At 31.3% G+C, this 21,677-nt stretch overlaps 2 protein-coding genes across 2 annotated transcripts; both read right to left on the reverse strand.

Annotated features, from left to right (window-relative positions):
* Positions 1 to 113: 113 nt before the first annotated feature.
* Positions 114 to 7,113, reverse strand: CSTF64 (cleavage stimulating factor 64). Its single transcript, XM_047313502.2, has 10 exons — positions 6,909 to 7,113; positions 6,614 to 6,692; positions 6,053 to 6,227; positions 5,668 to 5,701; positions 5,316 to 5,554; positions 5,156 to 5,233; positions 4,062 to 4,097; positions 2,857 to 3,342; positions 1,527 to 1,832; positions 114 to 660 (listed from the first exon to the last, which is right to left on the reverse strand). Exons 1-10 carry the CDS (start codon positions 6,943 to 6,945, stop codon positions 517 to 519), a joined length of 1,614 nt encoding a protein of 537 aa, XP_047169458.2. The 5' UTR covers positions 6,946 to 7,113; the 3' UTR covers positions 114 to 516.
* A 7,618-nt stretch (positions 7,114 to 14,731) lies between these two features.
* LOC148194701 (NAC domain-containing protein 17-like) lies at positions 14,732 to 18,832 on the reverse strand. Its single transcript, XM_088097781.1, has 5 exons — positions 18,269 to 18,832; positions 17,289 to 17,566; positions 16,889 to 17,173; positions 15,849 to 16,404; positions 14,732 to 15,498 (listed from the first exon to the last, which is right to left on the reverse strand). Exons 1-5 carry the CDS (start codon positions 18,462 to 18,464, stop codon positions 15,134 to 15,136), a joined length of 1,680 nt encoding a protein of 559 aa, XP_087953907.1. The 5' UTR covers positions 18,465 to 18,832; the 3' UTR covers positions 14,732 to 15,133.
* Positions 18,833 to 21,677: the final 2,845 nt, after the last annotated feature.

Raw genomic sequence — 21,677 nt, forward strand, 5'->3', positions numbered from 1 at the left:
TAGTTGAACGAAACAAAGCACTCATATAAGATCTCAGACCTGGCAATTGCTCTGTACTGTGTATTGTATGATGTGAATGGTAAAGAAAACGAAAACAAGGAAAATTATTGAAATGAGAATTAATATGCTGGATATTGAGCTTAGACATTTTATTGTCTAAATTGAGGGGGATCAGCGATAATACATAGTGCAGACAACATATTCAAGCATATGCATGCTTACAATAGCTCCAACGACAAGGCAAAGTTATTCAGCCCACACTAGAGATTTGCCAACAGCAAAAAAAAAATTATCGCCAAAATTATTATTGTACAATATATCTCTTCTAAGGGATTAAAGAAGCGCCCATGTGGATCTCCTCAATGCTACATCAACTATTTGGGCAATGAACTAGAAAACAAATTACAAAAGAAGCAATAGTAGTAGAAAGAATTTTAATATTCTGAATCTAATCTACAGCAAATGCTAGTATACAATAAGTTGTTGCTATCTGAACTGTTCATGAGTCTCTCTTTGTTATGAGGGCTGCATCTGATCTCGCCGAAGAGCCTGCTGGAGCTGAATTACCTGTTGTTGCTGCTCTGGTGGTAAGGAACTCAATTGCTCTGGTGTCAGATTCAATACTTGTTGCAGCAAAACAGACTCCACATCAGGAGGAAGCTGGGATGCGTAATGAAAACAAAATAATGAATATATATCCAGTACGATCGGTTACTATAACCAAACAAGATAAGGGTCCATTGTGGTAAAAAGAATTAAAACAAAACATTCGAAACAGTAAAAGTAACGTAAATGTAAATATGAAACATTTAAAAGCATTGTTTTCAGGCAAAGTTTGCTAGCCTAAAAGGTAGGGACTAAATATTCGATCATTTGAATAAAAGGTATAAGATGCGTTTTGCACTAACCATGCATAAAATCCCTCTCCTAATATGGAATTCAGATTACTACAGACTATATAAGCTTGTAACCATGGCAGAGTCATGTCATCATGATCCCTAAAGTACACACATGATCCGTTATACTAATCTCTAGTTCCACGCCAATTAGTGGTTACCAGACTAGTGATCTAAAAGATGGTTAAGACTCGTGGCGTAAACAGAGCATAGTTTTTTTGCTTATGATATTTCAAAGTTCAAAATAAAAGATAAGGAAACTTCACAGCATAAATACTGATTGCGTAAGTCAAATAATTGACAAATCTGAAAGTTCAGTTCCTACTAGATGCACCCCAATTAAATGTACCTGACCATTTGCAGATAATCTTATGTAAATTTCAAACTTCATTTAAGAAAACAGGCAACATTACACAATTCCGAAGTATTCTAGGAACCCTTTTTAAAGGTTAGACTATCTTTTTTAGCAACCAAATGAAAGACTATTCAAAATACTGAATCTCAAAAGAGATGACCTTACAACAACTTTTGCATCCAAAGTCAAAAAATAACAATGAATGTTTCGATAAATTCATAAGACAATAATTCACCTTCACATCTCATCAATGAATCACCAAGTCACATACATACCTGAGAAGATTGTAGCTCAGAGTATTGCCCTTCTGCTTTAGGAGTAGCAAGTACAGGCAATGAGCTTCTTCCAAGGGTATGAGACGGTCCATCAGTGACAGGCACGTCTGACATCCCAGTAGAAAGGGGTGTACTCCTTCCCTCATCCAATTTCATGAGCTTTGATGGGCGAGAAAAAGATTCTGAAGAATCACGAACATTGTTTTTTTTCTCTACTCCCAAAGGCATGTTTGAATACGTTATATTAGAAGATTTATCACCTTTACTCAATAACTGAGAAGTAGACACCGATATGGAGGGACCAGGCTGTTTCAATAAATAAAGGTAAATACATTATTTAAAAATATGAGCATATAAATATAGAAATTGTAGCCAGCTACGCAGAAGTGACGAGAAAATAAACTTCTGCACACTATCAGCTACATAGCATCTCAATTTGAGAGCACAAAGGGATGCTCAACCAATGACTGGACATTTCTATGTACGGTAAATAATGTGAAAATACTACAAAATGTCAATGATGTTTCAATAGTAAGTTCTTCGATGTTTTTTTCTTCATTAATATACAAATGCAAGAGGAAAGAAAGTCCTCACAAACTAAAGCAAATAAGAAAGGAAAAAAAACTAAAGGGATGTACCCACCTATTTATAACAAAAAATACAAAAGGGGTACTGAATTTAGACTCTTTAATATTTTCATTTTAAAATCAACCCTGCTCTAGCAACTTAGGAAGGATATAGCTCCCTCAAAGGTTAAGTGTTTGGCTTGATTGGTAATACTTTAAATCAGTGTTGTTTGTTAAACTCACAAGTTAGCTTAGTTGAGAGAGTTTAGGGTTGAAAAACAAGCCAACTTGTTAGGAAAATCAGTCTATCATGGGTAGAATGAGCTGGTAGCGGACAAACTCAATTTTCCACATTGCTGCAGAAATATTTCCCATATTGGCCAAAAAGTATAAATATTCTATCTGCACTTTGATGGGGTATAGAGATATATCAGGCCTCCTTATGGTGCTAAAAAGACGTTTCTTCTTTGACAGAATTGCAGGAACGGAAAGCTTTAATGTGGGTTTCTCCTATTGTCTAGTTTTTGTATTTCTGATATCCTGTGCTACGGACATCTACTTTCTTTCTCTACTACAAAAGGCAACTAAAATAATAAAAAGCAATAACAAAGTGCAGAAAGCAAGAATAATCATCCCATGAAAAGAAAGGTGGGGCTAAACCAGCATGGTACGTCCTAATATTAACTTTTAATGCATGGATTTTTTTTTTTAAAGAAAAACATATCTCAACATAAAAGAATTAAAAAACAAGCAAAACTTGGCACCTGAAAGTTGGCATCTGGACGAACCATTTGAATATTATGTCCGACAGTTGAGTTTCCAACATGTGCAGAATTTTGTAGCAAAGAGACATGCATTTGCTGGTTTAGAGCAGTTGAAGTTGTCGGTTGAATTGGAGGCCTGACAGACAAACTTCCCAGACCTGGGCGCAAAGAAGGAAGTAATAAATTAGGCTGCCCTGACAAAGTTCCAGGCAGTACAGGGTTGTTTGGATGTTGTTGAACGGGAATTCGGGGCTGCACTGGAGGCTTTGGATGAGCAGTTAATTGATTAGGAGCCAGAGGATTATGAAGTATGGTGTTGACTTGGCCTTCTTGAGCATAAGGTGTCAAACCAGACTGCAATTTGCTCTGCCCATGAGGAGGAAGGCCTGGCAGAGTTTGAACCAATGGTGGCTGAGCCAGCTGACCTTCATTCATTAAAGACTGTGAGGGTTGATCTGAAACCAGCCTAAGGTTTGGCATTTGTAACTGCAATAATTATCATGACAAAAAAAATTAGTGATCTAGAAGGAGCAAGTTTAAGGAACAAAAGTCTAAGTAGTCTAATATAAATTTAACGCTAATTTGATATAACATAAACCCTGAATGATCATATTTAGGTTTAGGGCTATTTGGTTTTGCTTCTGTTGATGTCATATAAGTCCTAGAGTCATCTTATTAATTTTATAATTAAGTATTTTAAAGCTTGTCAGCAACTGAGCTTCCATGTCTTTTCCCTAAGTTGTTTTAGTTATTTGAGCTTTATTTATTAAGGGTAAGTTATTAATCTTGAGACCTCCAGTTTCGGAATATTTGCTACCCAAATTTTGTCTGATCCACAAATACAATTGGCGTATACAGCTTCCATGAAATCAATTCCAGATAACTCCGACTACCTAGACAAGAAAGATAATCAATTGCTTAATAAAGTCTATTCCCTTTCTCTTTCTCAGTCTGCCTAAACATATTGTTCTCCACAAGGCAATATATAAAATAGTATAAAAAAAATTAAAAAAAAAAATAGCTGTTAGTTGTTTCCAACTGTCCCAGAACACACTAGCTGTAATCTACAAGTTAAAAGGCTCAGTTCACAGCCTTGGAAGTTGGGATTTATAGCAACCTAAATCAAATTATAAGTCCCAAATGACAAAGATTTGGCATAAAATATAAAACAAATGAACATCAAGCAGAAAGATAGTGAAACAAACCACTTGGGAAGACACCATTCCTAGCATTATTTGAGCCTGCATATAAAATTGTGAACATAATGATCAAAGAAATTATCCAAATCATATACAAATAAATAGATCCACAAAAACCCCCAAAGGTAAATTTTTTGCGAGTTGAAAATATTTTGGATGGTATAGAACACATCACAAAGTATAATCGAAGGAAAGAGTGATCAGCTAGACGTTAATTGTCAAAATAAAGATAAAGTAGCACACAAAATTGAAAGATTCTAAATTACAGCCCACACAATGAACATTGATATATTTTTTTTAGACTGTAATTCTATGGAAAGAGAAATAACAAGTCAAGGATAAGGATTAAGGAATACTTCAAAAGAAAACAGAATGAAAGAGGTTGATAGCAGGAGTCAAGTACTATTAACATACCATGTAACCATGACCTACACAGCCATGACTAACTCTATTATGAATCATGATTTTGGAGGTAAATAGTAGGCTGACTTTTCCAACTTACGGAATGTGTAAAATGACAAGAAAAAGGCCACAAAACTAGCAAATCATGCAAAAGCAGCATGTGTATTACACGAACTATGTCCTGTTGAACTCTAGTCACCAAATGGATTGGCCTCCCAATTAGTGCAAAACAAAAACTATACCTTCCCTCCTCCAAAAAGTTGTAGCAAAAGATAGAAAAAGTTATGTATCTCCCTACCAGACATGCCATGATCCAGTTCCATGAAGCAGACAGATTTTACAAAACTGCTATGAATCAAGTATAATACCCCAAAAAAAAACTCATAGTTCAGCTGCATTTAAATTGAAAAATGAGAAAAGGTCATCCAAAAAGTCATTTTATATACAAAAGTGTATCAGTCAGATGTAAACTGTTCTCCAGTCTCTACTACTCAACTATCTTATTTTGCATGATCTCGTTAGTTCATTTCTAACAGTCACATGTGGTCAGATCAATGAACTTTCTGGTATAGCCACCATAATGAATATCTATATCATATGAGCACATGTAGAAACTAAAAAGAGACAAGTTTGTCATAAAAGAATGCTGTGGTAGAACAAATTCACAGGGGAATTGATATAGGAGAAATAGTACACACCTGGAAAAGAGCCTTGGGCAATTGTGGCCTTGAAAGCAACAGCTGGCGAGCCAGATCCTTGTTTTGTGTAGCCATTCCCTGCAATCATAACAAGAAACGAAATGATCAACCAAAGAGAAAGTTTTCTAGGGAAGTGAAGGTACCCATAACCAATAGTTACCTTGAGTTCAGATATCATCTCCGTAAGCTGACTCCTGGACATTTTGGCCAGATGCAGGGTTAAAGGATCATGTGCCAATGCTGACTGACTCTGCAAACTATTTTGATTTGACTGGATGCCAAACTGAGCACCGCCTAGAGCTGCTGTCATGACAGTTGCAGCTGTTATGGCAATATGAAGACCAATAGGCTGATGCTGAACAGCTTCCCCAGCTGGGCCACCAACTTGTTTCTGAGGGTCTTTAATACAGAGGAGAAAATGAAAAACACAGGATAAAAAAGGCAATGCAGTGATTAAATGTGCAAAATTATTTAGTACAGCATAAAATAATAGCAAGAGGAAAACAACTAACCAACATTTGTTGTCATTCCAGGCCCACCACGACCCTGTGACAAAAAAGAAAAATAAACAATTTAATCTGTAATAAACCAACATCCAGTACTTGCTTATGCGTGACATGATTTAATTGGTCAAAAATGAAACTATCAAGTAAAAGAAATTGAACAATGTGAGCGAAATACTTGTATGAGTTAATATGTATTTCCCTTTTAGTTTCACATTGATTAAACTTTGCATTTTGAAAAATATAAATATAAAGAAGACAACGAATGTCCAATTATTCGTGAGTGTATGGGTGCATGCCATATCAATGGTGACTCGGTGCTATCTTTATAGTAAACATGACAAAGATTCGGAAGAATAACTAGTCACTATTTCAAAAAAATTTGATAATATACCTGTTCTCTATTTCTGTCAGTCCCTTTGTCATTTTCGGCAAAATCAACACGCAATTGCCGGCCATTAATTTCATAACCCTGAAGATTTCGTCGAGCGCTTAAAGCTGTTTCTTCATCCTTATACTCACAGAATCCATAACCTTTCGGTTTCCCGGTTTCCCTGTCAATAACTAATCTGCAGATAAAAGATGGGAAAGCTTCAAGTCTTCAACCAAATAAAACATTGGTCAAGAAGCAAAAAGGAAATTCCAAAAAATTACAGAAAAATCTCATAATGAAACTTGTCCCTTAAAACAGACTTGGAAAGCAACTTCTAGCCACAACTATTGATTTTCTTGCATAAACTTCTTCATAAGATCTTATAAGAAGAGAAGCTTATACACCTCAAATTGTGGGATAAACTCATTTCATTTTTTCTCACCATTTTTCTCTACTGTAAGTGCTTATAAGAAACTAATGCCCTATTTCCAGGGTGGGAGAAAATACGAATTGTTATAACAAAAAAAATAAACCTGAAAAAAAAAAAACTCATGAACAGCTAAGAACTTTTTTCAAAGTTACCTGAATGACACTACTGGGCCAACCTCCTGACAGATTTCGACAAGCTGTTCCTCTGTGGCATCATACGGTATATTCCCAACTACAATAAAATCACAACAATTGTCATAACCCAACAACCAACGTGCATGAATTACAAAAATTCCAATCTGATTGAAATTGACAGCATCCAAGGTTGCAATAACAAGAAGCCACAAAGATAGAAAATTTAAAGATGAAACTAATTCGATTTCCCATTTCTTTAACACCCAAATGGTCAATAACCAGAAAAACACGAAGAAGGAGAGGGAGGGGATACCGAAAACGCAGCGATGCTGGGACTGGGAGGTGGCCATGAAATCAACAGCAGAAGAAGAAGGTGAAGCGCTGCTCCATCTTCTTCCTCTTCAGAACCATAATTTGTTGGGGAGAGACAAAGAAACTCCGCGTTTCGATTCAATCTTCTTCTTCTTTGGCAAAGACACTATTGTTGTGTTAGTGAAAGGGTTTTTGTTTTTGTTTTATAAATATATAAATGATAAATAAAAACTCTGGCACACCGTTCTTTATGACTAATACTAATATTCGCAACCCATTTTGGTTCTAATTTTAATAGAGATTTTGTGAGACGGGGAACAGCTTTTTTTTATTTATTTATTTCTATTCCGCCTAAAAAAAATCCATAAAACTTTTAATTAAATTTCAATGCCATTATAATGATCAATAAATTATAAAAAAAAATTGTAACTTTTATTTGCAGATAAAATATTTCAATCGTAATTTTTGTTGTTAAGTTGTAATTAAATTTAAAATAAAAATATCTGGAATCATACTTTCCTGTTGTTGTTTTTGTTTAACTTATATGACACTTTAAAAAGAGTAAATTCCAAAGTAAGTATTATAAGATAAAAAATCTAAATAAAAAGTTTGTTAAAGAAACTAAAATTTAATATTTTGTTCTTGATAATTTTGTACTAAAATTTAATATGGGTGAAAAAAAATGAAAGTGTAAAAGTGTGTGAGGGTTTGTTTTCATAAGAAAAACAAAATGACTGATGAATTATTTGCTGTTAAGTTATACAGACGTATTTCAGTATTCCAAGTTCTAAATATCATATTATCAGGCATTTATTATTTTTATTTTTTCGAGTATTGTGTGAGAACCTTATATATTTTGATTGTGTAGTATTTATTTTACTTAGTTTTTATTTAATAATTATCAGTCAACTTTTTTATTTCTCAAATTACTAACTCCTAAAAAATTTATGTACATATTTTTTCTAACTATATCAATCTCTTATAAAAAAAAATTTCTTAAAGGAATTCTTCTAACTCTGGGTATTTCAGTTCCAACTTCAACAACTTTATGAGAGTTACATCAAGATACGGTGCTTCGATAAATAAATAAATATTTATATTGTTGACTTGGTCTAACCTTATTACAGTTTAATGAACTTTTTTGTCCACTTAAAAAGTATAAAAAATGAAAAGTAACTATTTATTTCAAAAATTAGTTATATTTCTGAATTTAAATTTTAGATGTAATTATTTTATATAAATAAATATAAATTATGATGCATATACGTGTTTAAATAAAAAAAATCAAAAATTATTCAAATATTTTTAATTTTAAAATTTATAATTCATATATGAGATTTTTTTTAATTAAAATATGATATAGAAGTTACATTAAGTTAACAAACTTCTTAAATAAATATTACTTTTATTTTTTTTAAAACTTATTTATTATTGTTATTTTTTTAAACTGTCAACTCTACTTAAGTTAACTGAGAGTCAAACTAATAGGTAAAACATTGGTTGATTTAATTTAATTCACAATTTTTCAGTTTGAGACCCATTTTGTAATTTCTTTTGGTTCAAGTTTATTTTGACAATTTTAAAAATAACACATATAAGCTTATTTGACATCACTGAAAGTCTGTCATTGTATGATATTATTAAAATTTAACAAGTTTGATAACTTTGGTATCATTGTTACTTGAATCAAAACTGCTTCATTATGAAGTGTCACCCTCTTCAAATACAGTGCAAAACATACGAAAGAGTATAAACATGTAGTCACCCATGTATAGCTCATTTGTGTGAAAGAAGAGAAAAAAAAAGAAAAATGTTTTTTACAACTTTTTTTTAATTCTTTTACAATGATGGTTTGTGATTTGTTAGTTTCAAATATTTTTTTCAAATAAATTCAAACGCATCAATAAAATAGTGATATGTAAATTATTGTCAAAAGATCGAAACATGTATAATGTGACATAGGGAGAGTTTGCATACATTAAATATTATGAAGTATAAACACAACTAATCAAAGTTACCAAATAACATGAATCATTTCATAATCAAAGAACAATTTTATCTTTAACATTTGAATTAGTTAAGATTCAAAGTGCAAATTAGAAGTCTCATATTAGTCAATAATAGACAAATTAAGTGATATATAAGAAAAAATATTGAAAATGGTGTTGTTGATTTTTTTATTTGACTTTTCTCGTGATTAATTGGTGTTAAATCTCTTTAATATATTTAAAAAAAACTTAATAATAGTACCAAATTAATGGTTTTGATAACTAGTTTGGATAAACACACCATAAAAGATGATAAATCCTAAATTTAATGAATTTTTTGTATTGAACTTTTTCTTTATAAAAGTTTTAGATAAATATGTTCGTTTTGGATTGGACTCTATACTTTGTGTCTAAAAAGTTAAATATAATAAAGTCTATGTCTCTCACTTAAATTAAATGGATAAAGGATTTGAGATTAATCAAGAGAAGTGTTATTTTTGTAAAAAGAAAAAAATATTGTTAACATATTCACAAAGTGGATAAAATTATGGTTTCTTCTCCGTTCATGGTTACATTGGGTTGAAATTTTGATAAAGATTCGTAGAATATAATTTTTTATTATGACCATTTAAATTGTCATTAGAGATTTGGGATTAGAGAAATCAATCTTACATTGTTACTCTATTTAAATTTATATTTCTTTATTTTTCATATTTGAAAACAAAATTACTTTCATACCTGATTATAGACATTTGTGTGTATTTTTAATTTTACTTTTTTTTATTCGTATTTGATCCCAATAGTAATTGATTTAATGGCCTGTATCGATATATTTTTATTTCTCATATTAAGAGAATATTTTTTATGTTAAAAATAGTTGTAGTGTCTTTTGTGATTATTGTTATTTATAGATTTTTACAATTCACTCGTGGTTATAATTCCTATGAAAAAAAAAACATAGTATAATGTCCTAGGATTTTTTATGCAAATTGTTCGGAGTTATTAACTTCCTTTCCTCTCTTTTTTTTCGTTTTTTGAGTTGTTGTTTTTTCATAAGTTTATAAAGTATCTTTGGTTGAAATTTAACATTTCAAAAAATTATTTCAAATTTAGATTAAACTAAATTAGAATGTATTTTCAATATCATAATAATAACGATAAAATAATACTAAACTAAAATATATATATATATATATATATATATATATATATATATATATATATATATATATATATGTGTGTGTGTGTGTTTGTTTCTATCACAATTTACTTTTCATTTAACATTCTTGAGATTAATAAAATATTTTTCGAGTCATTTATTAGCTAGTATTATATGCGTCAAAATATAATAAAATTTTTATATTTAGTTACATATATTCAACTAATTTACTGGAGTGTGATAATAGACACATATATGGTTGATGTTACAAAAATATTGCTAACATTAACACATTTTATTTTGAGGTAATACATCTAACAACATGTTACTGTAGTTCTTGAAGTGTTGTTTGAGTTTCTTGATTGGAACATGTGTCATTCAAAAAGAGTTCTTCCTGCACCGTCTCAATGAAAACATAAACACTTATTAACATCATTTATTCAACAAAACTTCAAACTCTAAGATCTAGGTCTAAAACTAGGTATGCTTTTAACATTGGATAAATTCCCACATCAAGCTGCATTGGAAATTTTATTTTATTTATACATTATTTTTAGATTATAAAAAGTTCTTTTTCTTTTTCATTTTTGATATTATTTATTGGAACTTATTTAAATAGAACCCTAACAGGATATACTAAAATTTAAAATATACATCTAAAAAGTATTTCGTACTTAATAATATTTTTATTTCGACATTTAGTTTTGTTTGCAAATATTGCTTAATCAATTAAACATTTGTAAATAGTTTTAATTGAATAAATTTAATAATCATTGCTAAATAAAGAATAAATTTATGACAAAAGGAGAAATTAAGTGACAAACACTATAGATAGCTTGAAGAAGTAACACTACATGGTGAAATTTTATTACAAAATATATGATATTTGTGGCATCCCAAATATATAATAATCACAATCATATAACTTAAGTGTCCACATTTCAATAAAGAGAACAGTCAAAGTAGAATAGTAAACTTAAACGGTTTAGAGTATTTCAAAATAACACCAACTTAAAATTAGAAATCCTAAAAATACTATACTGCATCATCAGCATCCTCCAACTCTTGCTCCAAGGAACCTCCTCAACAATTTCTGCTCCCATCCAAGTGGATGATCATCGCAAAGGAAACATACACAAGCAGCACACAACAAAGAAGATAAACAAGCAGTAATCATATAGTTCAATCAATAAATATCATCGTGCTTAGCTACATATAAAGAACAATCGAGGCATATCACTTTAAACCATGACTCAAACACTCACACGACTCATTGGTATAACTGTCGAACTATTGGTCGTCTTTGCACTTGCGTAGTTCAGCTGGCACTCCCCAACACTATGCAAGGTAAATCCTCCATCTGTCTATGTCTAAACTCTAAGACTATAGACGAGAACCTCCCTCTACTCTCACCACTTACACTACTCTCCTATATTTAAGCATGAACAGTGCTTCGAGTGTAGGGATATACATATCATTTCAAAGCTCCATACAGTTATACAAAACAACAACAACACCCCACACATCTCTTTCAATCATCTCATCCTGAGATGTCCACTTCATACTCAATTACATCATTGTAGTTCACATTCATATGCTTTACAACCACTCAACAACACCATACATACATCCTGGCAGTCAAACAACATCAATCAATCCAAACAGAAGAAGAAAAAGGAGTGAGATCCCCTCCATGCACCAGTTTACGTTCATATATATATATATATATATATATAATATCATGGTTCTTATTTGGTAAACTACTTGTCTAATTTTCATCATAGTAGAGATCTTACTTTTCCCCAATTGGTCACCGAAGAGGGTTCAGATGTCTGAACGCATCAGACTCACCTTCGGCGCTAGCACATATGACTAGTCACAACGTACTGGACTAGACCAGGGCTGCTCTATGATCAGGGATGTGCCAACTCAGGTTTTTAAGTCCCCTCTATCCTACCAACAAAAAAGGCTTTTAACAAGTTATGATTTAATTATCTAAGTTATTAAAACTGTCCTATAGTGTTCTAGACATCAAATACCCAATTATATATATCACCCTTCCCCTCACACTAACTACATGCTATCACAGAGCCCTTACTCCAAACCCTCACACCAGAACAATTTCAACCAAAACAGATTAATTTCAACAGAGACACTTACAAACATAATTGCCACATGTACCAGTTCAACACCAAAGCATAAATTATTTAAGCACAATTCCATAGTCTCAATTATAATTATCCAATAAAAATTAACATCGTAGAACAACTTCACAAGAACACACCAGTTCAACATTCAACCTGCATATATTTGTATCAAATAAAGTCATACAAAAATAATTAGCTCCCTTCACAGTTTACTTGACAGGGATGATCTAAATAGTGCTTCTCACAACAAAATTCAAAGACACCCTATAAATCACCCAATGGTGATAGAATTAGCTTTTTAGGCTAGAAATTACCACAAATTTGAAGTAGAACACTTCTAGTGGCATGCATTAAGTAAAATAACAATGCCCTAGGTGATAGAAACGGTGGAGTAAAGGAGAAAATGACTTACCTGTTGGAACAAGAACTCATTCGGTCCGTTACGGAGCCCTTGACGCGGTAAACGTTTGAGCACCACCTATTCAAAAATTGAACGGTTCAACAGGATGATATTTTAGGAAGAAAGCTAGAAGATGAGTTTTAGAGAGAAGAAAAAAATTGACAGAGTGAAAAGCTGACTTAGGAGAAAGACCTTGCTAAGGTCATATGCCTTTGATCTGATAGGTCTAGATGTCCCACATAAGGTCCAAAGGTCCCTTTATTAATTTTACAAGCCCTTAGAATATTCACACTCAAATGATTTATATGCATCAACTTATGCACATAAAAGCTGTATGCAAAATAAATTTTAAAAAAGGAATATAATCCATGCGCATGAGTATATGAAATTAACTTGAATAAAACAGTGTGGTCAAAACATTGTTATTATAATAAGGATGATTCTGTTTAAACTTAAAACAAGTGTTTTCGAAATAAACACTTACTAACATAATCACCAATTTAAGAAATAAAAAGGATTATTTTTTGAAATAAAATAAAACAATTATTTACTTTTAAAATAAATAAACTAAACAAATACATAAAAAACACAAATGTACTTATATTAATAAATAAGCTCTTGCTTAAAAGATAACACAGATAAACCAATCCAATATTGCATTACACACCGTCAATACAGTACACAAGTACAGAAAAATTGAGGAAAATTCGAGCAGTCAAACTAAACTAAGATATTAAATGAATAATAACTTAGAAATATTTGGTAGTAATGTAATATTATCTTGACACATTAAAATGAGACGAAACACTGTGCGCAGAAAATATATCAATTGATTAACGAAAAAAAAACGAAAACATTTGAATGTTTTACTACAACTTTGGTAAACATGAACTGAAAAATATAACGCTTTGGTATAAAAATAGTTATGCAAAAAATATTTTGATTAAACTATTAACTTCCATATGATCGAATGACTTTTGTCACCTCACCGATGCACTTGTTATTTTGATCCCATTTTCAATAAACAAAAAGTAATTAACAGTTTGATTTTCTAAAAGAAAAACTGAGTGGCTAAGAACAATAATTTAAAAATTAAAGAATGTAAACCAAATTAAAACACAAACTTTAGTCACTCCCCGTCACAAGGTCGAGAAACAATTGTTTGATCCAGAGTTTAGATGTATCCACTAAATAAAATATACTTTCGATAATTTATATTTATGTATAAGATGATTCCTCTTTTTTATATCCATAGTTAATTTCTAATTTTATTCTTTAAATATTTTTTAAAATTAAAATTTTAAATCGTTCTTTTAAATTTAAACATTTTTTATTTAAAAAATTACTTACAAAATAAAAATTCCTTATAATAAAATATAAAAATTATTTATATTTGACTTTATAATTACAATAGTTTTATTATTTTTATTATCATAAAGAATAAACATACTTAGACGCACGTGTTTTCATTAATTCATCAATAATATAATTAATTAAAACAAATAAATACATATCTTTAAGATTGCACGTTCAATAATAAAGTTAATAAACTTAAAAGCATTGTATAAAATTTACATTCGAATAACATCTCCACGCTCAGTATTGAGTAAACAAAATGTACTAATAGTGACTTTATTTAAATAAGCTTTTTAATAAACACTTTAAATTATAATAAAAACATTACAACCTTGTCTCTAAACTACTTTTAATTTTTTAATAAAGTAATTTACAAAAAATTAGAGCACAACTTTTATAAATTATTATATTTAATTTATTTATTAACTAATTTTATCTTACCAAAAATACTTGTATTTTAACAACAAAATAAATAAATAACTGATAAATTTCAAATATAAACACTGGTTTAATGAAAGTAATGAAATGGTCTAAAAAATACAAGAAACACTTTTAAGGAAATAAAAGCAATTCAAACTAATTTTAATGAAACCATCCAATGATTGGACCAATTTTAGACGATTCCTGATCCATTGACTAAGTTTCATGATCTGCTCAGGTTTAATGAACAAACCTGTTCTGTCCAACCATCCAGATTCTCAGACTTAGTTGCAGACCGGTTATTTTTTAAACAATAACAATCTAATGATAATGAGGCGTTATAACCAACAAAGATAATCACAAATCCAAAGACACATTCCACAAAATGAGATATTATCCATGAACAATCAATCTCCAAAATAAAATGTTGTCCAGGTTAATAAAAACAAGATTTACATGGGCCCAAAAAAACTTTATAAACCAATAAAAAAATAAGATTAGACGAGTTTGAAAACTTGGCTACCATATCACCCTGCAAACTCCTGTACATTGCCATCTCTTCAATTAAGGTTCATCAGGCTTACCCTACGCCTTATAATGACCTCAATATTCACAAAGATAACTATATATTTTTTTATTTTTGAGAATATGTTAGAACAGCACTGCTTGGCAGTTACGGGAGGTACCAGACAACTGGGAGATCCCAGACAATATATACCTAGCAGCAAAACTTTGGATTTACATGGTATATAATAATCAAGGAGAGATACATCTCCCTAATGATCTTAAGTTTCCAACAAAAACCCACAAAAAAGCACATAAAGCAATAAGAATAGGGAAGAAAAGGAATGAAAATCCCTTTCTGCCTGCTTTCTTCGTAGTTGCAGTGTCTTTACCTGCAGTAATGTTTGTGTGCCTGATCTTTACCCGGCTGAAGCTAGACATTCGATTCAAAGCTCGATTCACCAAAGCACTTTCAGCAGCTGATGCAGGAGTAGTAGGTATTGACTCAACAAAGGCCCAGAGAGAAGAGGAGAAGCTACTTGTAGAAACATCTTCCACGGTGCTACTTTGACTGTAATTGCCTTCCGTAGGAAAGCTGAGAGATTCACATACAACACCTAAAACATGACCAAAAAAAACAACAACTAGCATATATCAGGGGATAGCCTAAGACATTTGTTTTAGATTTTACAAAACAGACACTTGAAACTGGCTCGGCTCTCATTTTTCCAGAGAGAACATAAAATCAGAAAACTTAATTTGAGTTTTAAAAGCTATCAAAATGGCACAAATTTTATACTCCAGAAAAGTTCCTGCCATGCATATAAGCTGGCATGTCAATCAAGAGCATTAAACTGTGAAGAGCTCAGAACAAATGAGATGGGAAGCTTGCATCTCCATCCGAATCAAAGAGTAAAATCATTTTTTGGCAGGGGAGCAACACTGTATCGTGTGCTGTTGGCTATACCTGGGGATGATAGTGAGAAAGAATCGACAAAGCCTTCTTCTGATGGAATCAGGGTGTTTCTTTCATCGTGCATCCAGAATTCACCAACAGTTTGGTTGGCATCCTCAGAACCGGATTGCAACTGGTAACTTTGACTTTCGATATTGTTGCTGACAAGGGCATTTGTATATGCATGTGAATCTGTTTCGTGAATTATTGGCCCCAGGTCACGAAGAAACATCTCTGCATCTTGGTACAGATCAAGTTCACTTAACCCATCTTCAAAATGCGGGTACTCCACCGGATTTTCCACATTTGCCAAAGCAGGATCATTATCAATGAGATCATTAATTTCCAAAAAGCCAACCTTATCCAAGTCAAGCCCCTTTCTTTGGATGTTGGAGGCAGAAGAAACCTCAGAAGCTTCAGAAACTTGTAAATGAGAAGTAACTGGCTGGTTGAAGTCAAAGCTGGGCTGCACATCAAAATATTGACAGCTAGGATCGGTTGTCTCACGGTACATAAGCACCTCAGAGAACTGATCCACAACAGTACTTTGTGTTTCTTCAGTAACAACCTACACAATTTTAGGACAAACATCAGTAAATGACTTTCAGAAATGACAAGTAGAAATTAAAAGGGCAACGAATCATCAGTAGCTAGGAAAAATCTGATAAAGGTAGAAAGGAAGACCAACATTACAATCAACAAAATAAATGAGACTGCCTTCTAGTTTCTTTATTTCAGTAGAGATATTCAAAATGTATTATTTTTCAGCATTCACAAATCCAAAACCACAACATATAGCAGCTTTTCACAAATTTTTGCAGTCATATCAGAAGCCAGTTTATCACCAACAACGTCAACAATAATCTTTATCCCCTCAGGTAAGGAAAATCAGTTTATAGACAAAAAGATCAGAACTTGGAAAAGTATAAATAATTACATATATAGTATATGCTCCTAAAGGTTTCCTACCCCTTCACCCTACCCACATCATAAACAAAAAGGAAATGAAGGTGGATATAAATCAAGTAAGAAAAAATGAGAAGATTACAGACCTGAGGAAAGTCAAGATAACCATTCACATGCTGCTGATCAAGGACAAGCTCATCATCCAAAATTTCTCTAATGATGTCATTGATTTCATCATCAAGCAAAGGAAGCAGTGCACTCCCATTCTCATGGACAACATTTGGATCCTCCTGATCAGTTATGTTATTATTAAAATCCACAATGTCATCATCCGCTGCCCACTCTTGTTCATTAAATGGTGCACCATACTGTTCACCATTTTTAGGACCAGGTCCACTTTTCTTGAAAACCTTATAAAGTGCATAGTAGTCCTGATAATGAATTTATATAAAAACTGAAAGTCAGTACATTTACTCTTACCATCATCAAAACAACAAGGAAAACAAATAAAAAAGTTTGAAGCAAAATGGGTACTTAAAATGGTACCTTAACACCTTGGCATCTCTTAAGCTCCTCTTCATCCATGGTGTATTCGTGCATAACCCAATCAGTCCGCGTTCCACTAGGAGCTCTGCCTATGTAGAAAACCAGGGTTTTTTTCACTCCAACTGCCCTAGAATTGCATATCACATTACGATCCTTTCCTGTTGCCTTCCAGTATCCATGTCTGGTGGCTCGATTAGACCTTGCACCATTAGGATATTTCCTATCTCTGTGACAGAAAAAGAACCACTGCCTATCTCCAGTTTTCAGTATGGATTGCCCTGCAAAATATTATAAGCCATTAATTAGCTAGTATCGAAACAAGAATAAACTGAATGGCAGACAAAATTTTATGAATCAGATTAAAGAAATATTGAGACTGAATATGAAAGATAAGTATATATGCACATAATATCAAAATCTATATAATTTTTGTGTAAGATAAGCCAAAACTTTAGAACTACAAAGCATTCACAATATTGAAACATTGATTCCTATGAAATACCCACCATATCAATGAAGAGATCTCGAACCACCCCCCGAATATATATAAAAAAAAGAGAGAACATAGCTAGAGCTGTCGTAAATGAAATCATCAGTCTACAAAGCTAAGGAAAACAAAACCCCTGTGAGCATCCTAACATAAAAAACAGCACATATTCACAGCAACACAAATATAACCTGAACCGCTTATTAGAGCTAAAAATGAAACACCAAATAACACTCATCGAAGTAAACCCAAGTCAACGATTGGTACTGCACCAAAAAAATCGCACCCAAAGCATCACTTCATCAAAATACTAAGACCAGTCATAACAAATATTTACAACATGAAGATCTGAATACCCATCCCCACATCAACTTCTAATCGAACAACAAAAACAACCAAATGAAAAGAAACACAAACCCAAGTCAACGTCATAACAATCAGTCAATCATCGACTAAAAAAAATCATGAAGTATAAAGAGGAGCGATCAAATACCAGGCAACTCATCAGGATCCCACTTATACACATCGGTTTCACGAATAACGTTGAGCTTCAGCCTCTTCCCACAAATCTTCCGCTTCAGATAGTACATCACCAACTCCTCATCCGTAGGATGGAAGCGAAAGCCCGGCATCGACGACATCATCTGGCTGAAACAATCAGCGGAACCATCTCCTGAAGCTTCACCCATTCTCGATCGTGAGCAAAAACCAAACAACGTCGATCACCCACAGCAAAAACTACCACTTTCAAGATCAAAACCAAAACCCCAACAATATGACACGACCCAAGCCTCGTGTACTCGAAACCGGCGATCGAATCCTGGAATGAAAAAGCCTAACCGGGGAAATAGAGAACAAAAATTTGGGAATAAAGAAGTGGCTAAGCAAAAATCCCACAATTACATGGTACGAATCGAACCTCTGGGTGAGAGGATTCGAAGACCGAGCTGCGGAACGAAAAACCTAAGCCAAGGGTGTTAGAAAAGGAAAGAAACGCGTGAATTGGGAAAATTGTGAGAGGTTTTCGTTTCGGTTTGGGATAGTGTTGCGGTCAAAGAAGGAAGCTGATATCAGTGGTTGGAGGAACCTTCCTCTGAGGCAGATCAAGTGCCCTTGAGTGAGGTAGTGAGAGTGTGAGATCATCCACGTGATGCGACTGCGTGTGTCTCAAGATTCAACAGTTCGGTGATGTGCAGTGATTAGAGCATTGGGGTCAAAGGTGTACCGGTCACACAATAATCGGGGTGTATGGGATTGGGATATTGGGTGTGAACATTCTGATTGGGAATCATACACAAGTCATACTTTTCTTATCTCATACCCTTTTTGACTATTAATTGTGACTGTTAATCTGTTAATAGTTTTTTATGATAATTAAAAAAATCTTTTACACATAATTTATCCAATAAAACCTATTTATTGCTTTATTTCTCCGAAGAACCTCGGGGGAGTAATATTTATTAACTGTTACTCTATTTTTAGTATGTAATGATTATTTAAAGTTCCTTCACTCAATTTAGTGAAGATATTTTTATTTTTATTTTCAACAAAAGTTTAAATAAGTTATTTATATATCATTTTCAGTTTTTTTCTTCAAATAATTTTCAATGCATAAAAAAATGAAAATAAAAATAAAATCACAAAAAAATATATTTTAAATTTAAAAAATCACACATAAAAAATATTTTTTTTAAGAATAAATACAGTAGTTTAATTAGTAATTTAGATTCTATATTTTAGGTTTTGATTTGTTTGAATTTTTATATATATTTTTTACTTTTATTCTTAAAAAGTATTTAGTATAAATGGATCATTATTTTAAAATATATTATAAAAATATTCTTAAGACGAGTTATTTAATTTGAATCTATTAATTTATTTGAATTAGTAAGTTATTATTTTTTTTTAATCATTTTGGACATTCTTATCTATGTAGGATTGTCTGAGATCATTGTATTGTAAATGCTCTCAATCTTTATTGTGAAAAAATGAATCAATTTATACCTCGTTAGTTTCCTACTAACATCCTTAAAGGAGGTGACATGTGTCAATTTGTAGTTTTTTTTTTAATTATTATGATTTCATTATTTATTTATTTTTATTTTTTTAAAATGTCACGTGTCAAACTGATATTGTGCCACGTGACAATGACACTGTGACATGACACTAACAATACCACGTGTCATCAGGCCACATGTCATTTCATTAATCTCAATTTAGTCCCTATATTTTTATTGTGTCTCAATTTGATCTCTATATTTTTATTTTGTCTATATTTAGTCTTAATTTTAAAAATTAAACAATTTTGTCCCTCTCCAAATTCAAACAAAATTTAATTTGTATATAAATTTAAACAAATATTTTTAATAAAATTGATATTTTTATTAAATATTTTTAACAAGAAGTTTAATTATATTTTTATTTAATTAAATATATAAATGTTAATTATGTTGTTTAAATATACTTATAAGAGATAAAAATTGGAGAATGTTTTCGGGAAAACGGTAATTAAAGGTAGTTTCTTCTTTCATGATTTTCTATGAAAACTTTCTCCACGAAAATTCACACATGCATGTTATGTCACTCTTTTTTAAACCCTTATAGGTATATTTAAATAACATAATTAACATAAGTAATATAAATATAATTAAACTTAATCTTGTTAAAAGTATTTGTTAATATTTATATACAATTTAAATTTTGTTTGAATTTGAGGAGGGACAAAATTTGTTTAATTTTTAAAATTAAGACTAAATTAGACAAAATAAAAATACAAAAAATCAAATTTAGACAAAATAAAAATACAGGGACCAAATTGAGACTAATCAATGACACATGGCCTGACAATGCCACATGGCACTGTCATTGCTATGTCACGCTGTCATTGCCACGTGGCATAATATCAGTTTGACACGTGACATTTTTATTTTTTTTTAAATTAAAAATAAATATAAAATGAAATAATAAAAAAATAATAATTCAAATAGTAAAAAAAAACATGAACTGACACGTGTCACCTCCTTTAACGGTGTTAGTACATAACTAACGGTAATGTCTAAATTGATGCAATTTTCCACAATAAGAGACCTAATTGAGAACATTTAAATACGATGACCTGTTTGAAACGTTTCTGCAAAAATAGGGATGTCTGATTAAATCTATTTTTCTTTATTTTGTAAGACCATTTTTATTTTTTTTTTGTTTTGCATGTAGTTTTTTCTTGCTTGCATGCGTTATTTGAATCATCAATACGATCTTTGCTAAGCAGTGATCTTTATAATAGATTATATTCTTTTTTTGATGTTTTTATATATAGACAGAACTAATAAAATGTGTTTTAGACACTTAGAATTGTTAAATATTGTTTTCACATATAAAAAAAGATAATTATACTTGTTTTAAGTTAAATTGTTTGGATATATATATATATATATATATATATATATATATATATATATATATATATATATATATATATATATATTTGAATTAGAATTTAATGTGATATAAACTGAATATGTTTTAGATGCATGTTTTTCTTATATATTGTGATGTATTAAAATCATGAGTTTTATGGTTTGTGTATGTTAATTGTAATGATTTTGAGATTTTTTAATAGAATAGTATTGTTTAACATGAAATTTCAACTAAAAATTAATTAAAGAGACTTTAAATTGTTCAATCAAAACTCAGGACAGATTTATGAATACAGATAACGCCTCTTCTAATTTGTGAGGCACCATCAAATTAGTGGATTAGAGAATTGCAACACATACACCACTATCCTTTTTTAGTTTGCATCATCTTTTGAAAAATAATTGATCAAATCGACCTAAAATTTTAGGTAAATTATTACTTTAGTTTATGAAAAACCATCATTCCCTTTAACGAATTCTTTTTTA

Source organism: Vigna umbellata, chromosome 8, assembly GCF_029865625.1.
Source record: "Vigna umbellata cultivar VRB3 chromosome 8, Vumbellata_1.0, whole genome shotgun sequence".
NCBI lineage: Eukaryota > Viridiplantae > Streptophyta > Magnoliopsida > Fabales > Fabaceae > Vigna > Vigna umbellata.